The sequence below is a fragment of the Papio anubis genome, chromosome 18 (assembly GCF_008728515.1).
Source record: "Papio anubis isolate 15944 chromosome 18, Panubis1.0, whole genome shotgun sequence".
Lineage (NCBI taxonomy): Eukaryota > Metazoa > Chordata > Mammalia > Primates > Cercopithecidae > Papio > Papio anubis.
The window spans coordinates 2,007,760-2,016,961 of record NC_044993.1 but is presented as its reverse complement, the minus strand read 5'-3'; the positions used below and the strand labels follow the sequence as shown (position 1 = coordinate 2,016,961).

Below are 9,202 nucleotides of genomic sequence, written 5' to 3'. Positions count from 1 at the left end.
AAAAAAAAAAAAAAAAAAAAAAAAAAAGCATGTCGTCTGCACTGCCCTCGTCCACACTGCCCTGCCCCGTTGATATTCACGGGATCCTGCACCTTGGGAGCTGCTTCTCAGGGGCTCTTGTTGACTCCTGAAGATGTACGTGGTATATTCATCCTTAGCTGTGCAATGCTGACATCCATTCTTTTGCTGCTAAAAACAATGCCTTGGCCGGGCGCGGTGGCTCAAGCCTGTAATCCCAGCACTTTGGGAGGCCGAGATGGGCGGATCACGAGGTCAGGAGTTCGAGACCATCCTGGCTAACACGGTGAAACCCCGTCTCTACTAAAAAATACAAAAAAATAGCCGGGCGAGGTGGTGGGCGCCTGTAGTCCCAGCTACTCGGGAGGCTGAGGCAGGAGAATGGCGTAAAAACCCGGGAGGCGGAGCTTGCAATGAGCTGAGATCCAGCCACTGCACTCCAGCCTGGGCGACACAGCGAGACTCCGTCTCAAGAAAACAAAAAAAAAAAACAAAAAAAAAAAACAATGCCTTAAGTTGTTTTGTTATGGGTTTGTTTTTTTTTTGTATGTAGGTCTTTGCACACATATGTGAATGTATGTGCTGGCTGAATGCTGTGTGGGGCATGACCAGGTTAAGGGCAGTGGCCATTTAGCGTTTTGATAGCTATTGCCCTTCAAAGAGGTTGTACCCATTTACACCCCCAGCAAAAGTGCAACAGCCATGTTTTCTGATGTCTTCTGGCTAAGTGTATCATACTTTGATTTTTGCCAGTCTGATTGGTGAAAAATGGTGTCTTATTTAAATTTTTTTAAAAAAATTACACAACAGATTGACTATCTTTTTCTTTCTTTTTTTTTTGAGACGGAGTCTCACCCTGTCACCCAGTCTGGAGTGCAGTGGTGTGATATCAGCTCACTGCAACCTCCGCCTCCACGGTTCAAGCAGTTCTCCTGCCTCAGCCTCCCGAGTAGCTAGGACTACAAGTGCGCGCTGCCACTCGCGTCTAATTTTTTGTATCTGTAGTAGAGACGGGGTTTCACCATGTTGGCCAGGCTGGTCTCGAACTCCTGACCTCGTGATCTGCCCACCTTGGCCTCCCACAGTGCTGGATTACAGGCGTGAGCCACCATGCCCGGCCTGACTATCTTTACATAACTTCTTTTTCTGGAATTTCATTTTCATTTCCTTATGCTCATTTTTGATTAGGTTGATTTTTTTTTTTTTTGACAGAGTCTTGCTCTGTCGCCCAGGCTGGAATGCAGTGGTGCGATCTCGGCTCACTGCAACCTCCGCCTCCTAGGTTTAAGCAATTCTCCTTTCTCAGCCTCCCTAGTAGCTGGGATTACAGGTTTGTGCCACCACGCCCTGCTAATTTTTGTGTTTTTAGTAGAGACAGGGTTTCACCATGTTGGCCAGGCTGGTCTTGAACTCCTGACCTCAGGTGATCCACCTGCCTTGACCTCCCAAAGTGCTGGGATGACAGATGTGAGCCACTATGCCTGGCCGAGTTTCCTCGTTTTGATTTTGATTTTCCTATTTGCATTTCTGTGGTGTAGTTTAGCATGTTCTTCCGGCCTCTGTATTTCCTGTCACTTAGAAAGTGTTAGGATTCTAGAAGCTTAATTAGATTGAGCATTTTTGTTTGTTAGTTTGGTAGAGGAACCTCCCACATAGATGGTGTTGAATTCTTCATTAATGAGGCAGGGTAGTGTGTGTTTTTCTGTTTCTGATGGTAACAGCCGCCTCTGTTACCTAGATTCTTGATTTATCAGGGATTGCAAAATGATGATTGTTCTTTTGTTGGAATACTTTCATACAGAGAAACGTTCTGTTGCTTATGATTTGGTTTTTCAGTGATATGATTTGTATAGAAAGGCAGAATAAATGCTTGATTTTTTTTATTACCATTAAAAAATTAAAGGCTTAATAATATTATGAGCTCATGAATTTAAAAATATTTCCCTTTCAGCCCAGTGAAGTTGTTACCGTTGTTGATAGTCTGCTTTTCCTTGTTCACAAGGGCATCAGGGATGATAGAATTGCACACAAGGCAAGGCGTTCTCAGAAAGAACTCTACCGGCCGGGCACGGTGGCTCACGCCTGTCATCCCAGCACTCTGGGAGGCCGAGGTGGGCGGATCACCTGAGGTTGGGAGTTTGAGACCACCCTGGCCACATAGTGAAACCCCGTCTCTACTAAAATACAAAAAGTAGCCAGGTGTGCTGTTGGGCACCTATAATCACAGCTATTCAGGAGGCTGAGGCTGGAGAATCGCTTGAACCCGGGAGGTGGAGGTTTCCGTGAGCTGAGATCCTGCCCCTGCACTCCAGCCTGGGCAACAGAGTGAGACTCTTTTTTAAAAAAAAAAAAAAAAAAAAAAAAAAAGAAAGAACTCTACCACTTCCTATGGCCACTGAATGAACATTGTAACATTGGTTTTTGTTAGTTTTTGAAAGTTGTTACATTTGTTTGTTTTTTTTTTGTTTTTTTGTTTTTTTTTTTGAGACAGAGTCTTGCTCTGTTGCCCAGGCTGGAGTGCAGTGGCTGGATCTCAGCTCACTGCAAGCTCCGCCTCCCGGGTTCACGCCATTCTCCTGCCTCAGCCTCCCGAGTAGCTGGGACTACAGGCGCCCGCCACCTCGCCCGGCTAGATTTTTGTAGTTTTTAGTAGAGACGGGGTTTCACCGTGTTAGCCAGGATGGTCTCGATCTCCTGACCTCGTGATCCGCCCGTCTCGGCCTCCCAAAGTGCTGGGATTACAGGCTTGAGCCACCGTGCCCAGCCTACATTTGTTTTTTATATGTACTCCCAGTTCCTCCCAGTTTCAAGCAGTTACCTTGTGTCTGCATTTAGCACATAGCCTTGCATACTGCTCCTTCATCTCCTCTGTCTCAGTTCCGTCTGGAGATAGGGCGCTCCGCTAGCTGCCAGCTGCTCTTCCGGATGCTTCTCCAGTGGTTTGGTTTTCCGAAGCTTGTTTGTTGCTAGTGCCTTCAGGAGGGGATTTTGGGAATATTGTCCTCTGAGGACTGGATGCTGCCTTTATACTTCCTTTATACTTTATACTTTAAAGTAATTTTGTCTGGATATAAAATTTTTGGCTCATATTTCTTTCCTTGTGTGTCTTAAATATGCTAATCCTTTCTTCTGTTGGAGTTTGATAATCTAATTTTCTTTCCATTATAAGTCACCTAATCTTTTGCTTGGATGGCTAAAGGAATTTTTCTTTAAATAATGTCTTTGTTGGGCTGGATCTTGGTGTTGGTGGTTCTGTTTTTGTTTTTTTCCCCTAGGTTGTGGTGTATCCTTTTTTTTTTTTTTTTTTTTTGAGACGGAGTCTTGCTCTGTCGCCCAGGCTGGAGTGCAGTGGCGCGATCTCTGCTCACTGCAAGCTCCGCCTCCCAGGTTCACGCCATTCTTCTGGCTCAGCCTCCCGAGTAGCTGGGACTACAGGTGCACGCCACCTCGCCCGGCTAGTTTTTCGTATTTTTTAGTAGAGACGGGGTTTCACCGTGTTAGCCAGGATGGTCTTGATCTCCTGACCTCGTGATCCGTCCGTCTCGGCCTCCCAAAGTGCTGGGATTACAGGCTTGAGCCACGGTGCCCGGCTGGTGTATCCTTTTAATGCGTAGTTTCAAGTGCCCCCCCCCCCCCTGTTTTCTGGAGAGTTTTCTTGAATTACAGTTTCTAGTATTCCATTTCACTGCTTTAGTTTTCACCTGTTTTCGAGACAGGGTCTCGGTCTGTTGTCCAGGGTGGAGTCAGCCTTGCCCTCCCAGACTCAAGTGACTTTCCCGCCTCAGCCTCCTGAGTAGCTGGGACCACAGGCACGTGCCACTGTACCTAGTTAATTTTAAAAATGTGTTGTAGAGTCGGGGCCTCAGTACATGTCCAGGCTGATCTTGAATTACTGACCTCAAATAATCCTCCTGCCTCAGCCTCCCAAAGCATTGGGATTACAGGCGTGAGCCACCGTGCCTGGCCAGTTTTCATCTTTAGCATCTCCTATTATACATATGTTGGGTCTTCTTTTCCTGTCTTATGTGCTACTTTTTCTTGAGCTTTTTTCATCTCTTTCATTTCTTTTTTATTCTTGAAAATTTTGTCATTTTGTTTTTCTTAAGGCACCATTGTGTTTATTTGTTCTAAGGTTCTTGTAGTTTAGGCTTCATTTCTGAAGTTATTTTTTCTTTTGTTTCTAATATATTCTGAGTTCTAGTACCTTGTTTCTGAGTTTTTCTAATGCTGGTTTCTGGTTAATGGTATGTTATGTGTTTAATGTATTTCAGTTTGTTTTGAATTATCAGGATTTTTTTTTTTTTTTTTTTAGTTTTCATCTTTTTGGGGGACATATGTTTCTAGAATGTTTTCATTGTCTGCAGTGATGTTATTTTGCTTCTTATTCTTTTAAGAAATATGTTATTTTTGCATGATATTTGGCCTCAGTACTTTCTGTTGCTCATTTTTATATGACTTTTTCTTTTCTGAATGCTCAGAAGGGAGGCTTGGTTTAGAATCGTTTCTCTAATTTCAGTGTTTTGGGGTTCTTTCCTGTGTTGTTTTTTGAAAGTTTTAAAAATGCAGCAACTTATTTTCTCAGCTCTCTAGGCTCCATTCTCCCCTCCCACCTTTAGCTTTCATGTTCCTTGGTCTCTAGTTTCCATGCCCTGCACATTTTGTGTTCAATTCCAGGCTGTTTCTTTTCAATGTGTTTGGCCTAAAAGGGAGCTTTGGATAATGAGTTTTGAGAGGGCTTGGGGTCCAGAACACTTGGGCCTCTGGGTCAGCCCTGCAGGCCTCTGTGTGGGTCTCCTGGTGGATCCGGCAGCTGCTGCTCTCAGCCCGGCTCCTGCTTCCCTCTGCTTGCTCCGTCCTACGCCCGTGTGCCATGCTGACCTTGTGGCTTCCAATGTCCCCATCTGCTTGTGTTTGGGGTTCTTGAGGAATATCCTGTAACCTCGTTCTGTTGGCGGTGTTGACCTGGATTTTGGTTTTGCTATCCTTGGAGCTGTGTGTGTCTGTATGGGAGGATTTAGGGAGATTAAACATCTGTCTCATTCCGTCTTTCTCGGCTGGACTTTTTAGAGGTTAGCGCTGGTCCCTCTGAGGCTTTATGTCTCCCCCTCCAGTTATTTGTCATCAGCTCTTTTTTTTGTTAAGGACAATTAATTTATGTTTCCTCAGTTCATCTAATCTTGTGTAAAGTTATAAGGTGGGAATAAAAATACCTTTGTTATTTTATAGATCTTGTATTTGATCACACATTTATGAAAAATATTGCCTTTACTAATAAAGGAAGATTTAAGACAGCACTTGGCCCCTTCTTCCACGAATTGTTATCCCCAAGAAATTCTAGAGCTGAGGCGAGGTGCAGTGACTCACACCTGTAATCCCAGCACCTTGGGAGGCCGAGGCAGGCGGATCACCTGAGCTCGGGAGTTCAAGACTAGCCTGACCAACATGGAGAACCCCCGTCTCTACTAAAAATACAAAGCTGGGTGTGGTGGTGCATGCCTATAATCACAGCTACTCAGGAAGCTGAGGCAGGCAAATCACTTGAACCCAGGAGGTGGAGGTTGCGGTAAGCCGAGATCGTGCCATTGCACTCCAGCCTGGGCAACAAGAGCAAAACTCCATCTCAAAAAAAAAAAAAAAAAAAAGAAAAGAAAAAAGAAATTCTAGAGCTGTTGCCATTTAAGCTGTAAAGTTTAAACCTAGACAAAGGAGAGGAGGAACTGCATTTTTCGTTGGATTTAAGAACACGTGTGAGGCCTGCTTTTGTAATTTCATTCCTGTTGGGACTCATCCATTAACAGAAGTTGTGGCCGGGCGCGGTGGCTCATGCCTGTAATCCCAGCACTTTGGGAGGCCGAGATGGGCGGATCACGAGTTCGGGAGATCGAGACCATCCTGGCTAACATGGTGAAACCCCGCTCTACTGAAAATACAAAACTTAGCCGGGCGCGGTGGCGGGCGCCTGTAGTCCTGGCTACTCGGGAGGCTGAGGCAGGAGAATGGCGTGAACCCGGGAGGCGGAGCTTGCGGTGAGCAGAGATCGCGCCACTGCACTCCAGCCTGGGTGACAGAGCGAGACTCCGTCTCAAAAAAAAAAAACCAGAAGTTGTGAATAGACTCAAGAGTTGAAACCATGTGACCTGAAAACCTCACTTTTTCTTCTGCGATGGGGGTTGTGGTTAGGGACAGTGAACGGACTCTTCCTGATGAAAGGAGCTGTGCTGTACAGAGCTGGGCACAGGGTTTCTGCCCTTAAGAAGTGTATAGTGTAGTTCAGGGAAAACAGTTTACTTTATACCATTTATGTGTCAATCATTAAAATATAAAGCATAATCTGATAAAAAAATATTATGGTCACATTCATTCCTCATTTCAGTGACATCCTATTTTGCACTCCTATGTTTGGATCTGTGTGTCCATAGACCGTAGTTTGAATGATGCAGCCTCATTTTTACTTTGGAAAATAAGTTTTCTTGAGGCCTAATCAGAGCGTCACAGGAGCTGGAGGAAAGCCCCTGACTGTTTCAGACACTGTGCCAGGCTCGGGGATAGCCCCACCCTGGACAGCACAGTTGTGGACAGGACAGATGGTTCCCCCTTGGTCATGGTGGCACGATGCTGCTCGGGTTCAGGACAGGACCTGAGAGCAGAAAGAAAGCAGAGCAGGGGTGCTGCCCCTCCGCCGGGCCTGGGGGCAGCAGAAACGGAGTATGGGTTCTAGTCTAGATGGAAGCGTGCAGTTGGGAGAGATTTGGGAGGAGAGATGACGTATCACCATGGAGACCAGTGGTGTGGTGTGGGTGGGATGCTGCTTTCTGGGGTGTGGTGAGTGTAGCAGGGCTGAGGCCCCACGGGAGCAGGAAGTGACAGGACGTTTGCTGTAGGCAGTCAGGCCCCACTGGAGACTTGAGCTGAGGGAGAGGATGTGTCCAAGCCAGTGTTGGGAAGGTGGCTTTGGAAGGGCATGAGGAATGCGGTGGAAATGGAGACGCCCTGGGTGACTTGTCCAGTGGTTAAGGAAGGAGGCAGCGGGTGGCATTTTCAACTATTTGTTAATTTTCAAAGAAACTTACCTTTTGGTGGTTTGAGGCAAGAAGAACCCTGCATGTAAAAATCTCACAGACATTCTCGGCCTCTTGCATACATGTGCACGGCTCGTGGTTTTCATCATTTCACATGTGGCGATGGTTAATGTCCTCTCTTCCTCCTTTGCTTCTGTTTGGTAGGTGACCAAAAGCCAGCCCCTCTTCGAGTGGAACTCTTACGTGTTGACCGGCCACTCTCCTGTGCTCTGGATGATGTCTGAACACGACCTGGCGGATGTGGTTCAGATTGCAGTGGAAGACCTGAGCCCTGACCACCCAGGTACAGAGCTGTGGGACAGTAGGTGAAATATTATTCTCACTATTCTTGAAAAACCAAAAGCTGCTGCAGTTATTTTCTTTTCTTTAAGCAGAAGTCAAAGTAATGCATGCTGTATATGAAAAAGTTTGAATCCTAGAGATGTGAACACTGTCTGCCCCTCCCTTCCCTCGCCCCTGCAGCCTCAGCCCCATGTTCCTTCTGGAGGGGGCCCCTGTGACACTTTGTCTCGAGGGCTGTCTCTGCTCCTGCTGCTCGGGTGTGTGTGTGTGTGTTCTACACCCTCTCCCCTGCCCCATCCCTGTGTGCGGCGTCGTGGATCCTTACCATGTTGTGTGTGTAATCCCCTGTGTGTGGCGTCGTGGATCCTTACCATGTTGTGTGTGTAATCCCCTGTGTGCAGCATCATGGAACCTTACCATGTTGTGTGTGAAAGTCTGCTCTGTTAGCAACTCCGCAGAATTCATTCACAGGTGCCCCCCTCCACAGTTGACTTTTCCCTTCGGGGGCTCCTGGCATAGTCTGTCTGATTTTTCCTTTATACACAACCCTATAGGGAAGATCCTTGCATATGTATCTTGGCAAATAGAGAAGTTCCCAGAAGGAAAATTGCTACGTGTGTTTAAAATTTTGTTAAGACACTGAGAGGTTCTCTAGAAATGTTTTACTAATTCTTCCACTGACAGTGCTTGAGAACACGTTTTTTTTCTACACCTTTGCTAAGGCTGGTAATTTTTAAAAATGATGTTAAAGGCACATGTCTACTTTGAAATAATAAACTTGTTTAAAGGAGACCTTTGAGAAATGAAACCTTAAATTTCAGGAACTTCATCTCTTCATCTGTGAAAACACTTCGTCCACACTTACTGTTTTAAAGAGATTTCTTCTTCTTCTTCTTCTTCTTTTTTTTTTTCTGTAAAGTGGTATGTGTTTTATTGTTCTGTTAAGTTTGAAGTGACAAGCCCACTACAGCTAAGTCACTGAGTGTTTCGGTTGCCTGGTTATTCTTTCAGGAATGTTCGAATCGAAAGGCTGACAATTTATTCCTCCAGAAGAGAGAATTTTCAGAACTGTCATAAGGAAGTCTGATGTCCATTCCTATGATCTGTTTGCTCTGTTAGTCGAGAAAACTACATGTGGAGACTAGTTGTAGTCTGGAAGGGGAGGGCAATAGAAATAGTTTTGGGGTGAGGTGAGCAGTCCCAGGGGAACATGAAGGCAGCATTTCAGGAGTGCTGTTGGTTAGTTTTCCACACGATCACTGCACATTATTTTACAAATCCCTGTTTCTAGTTTAGAAGGCAAATGACAGTTTCTTTAGAAAACATACACTGTAATCTTGTAAAAGAAAACTGTTCCAGTTACATCATTTCCAGTGATTTCAGAACCATTAAAGTTCTGACAGCCTACTTCCCCAATAAATCTCTCTTTGTAGACTGTGGCCCAAAAAAAGCTTAGAGAAATAATTTCGAATCTTGATTTTGTTCCATCTCTGTTCCTTAAATGCCTGAGAACTATGGTTTCTTGAGTATTTGTTAAAAGCCTACTGTGCGCAGAGCTCGTTGGCCTGCCCAGTACAAACCCTGCAGTCTGGACCCAGGAGAAGGTGTGCACAGCTGCAGGTACCTTGGTGTGTCACGCATGTTTGCATTCATTGTGGGTTTAAAGTACTCTCCTCATCTCAAAAGTATACATCTAATAAAGTTTAACAGGATAGTCAAGAAAGTAGAAGAAATAAAAATTTTCCATAATCCTACTGGTTGTAGCAGCTTTTAAATTGTTGATGTGTATGTCTTTCCAATTTCTCCTTATTTTTATTTAAAAG

The 9,202-nt window shown here is 45.2% G+C and overlaps 1 protein-coding gene across 23 annotated transcripts in view; it reads left to right on the top strand.

Moving 5' to 3' along the window:
• The window catches only part of BANP (BTG3 associated nuclear protein), a 128,299-nt gene that overhangs the window by 18,159 nt on the left and 100,938 nt on the right, over positions 1-9,202 (top strand). For 12 of the 23 annotated variants that reach the window (XM_021932274.2, XM_021932265.2, XM_021932260.2 and 9 more), the window contains one exon: positions 7,242-7,398. In XM_021932274.2, the coding sequence (XP_021787966.1) occupies positions 7,311-7,398 (88 nt within the window). In that variant the 5' untranslated portion in view covers positions 7,242-7,310. Of the gene's footprint in view, positions 1-6,022; positions 6,045-7,241; positions 7,403-9,202 lie in introns of those variants that run through there. The other 11 variants (XM_003917294.5, XM_021932276.2, XM_003917293.5 and 8 more) reach the window with 3 other exon arrangements.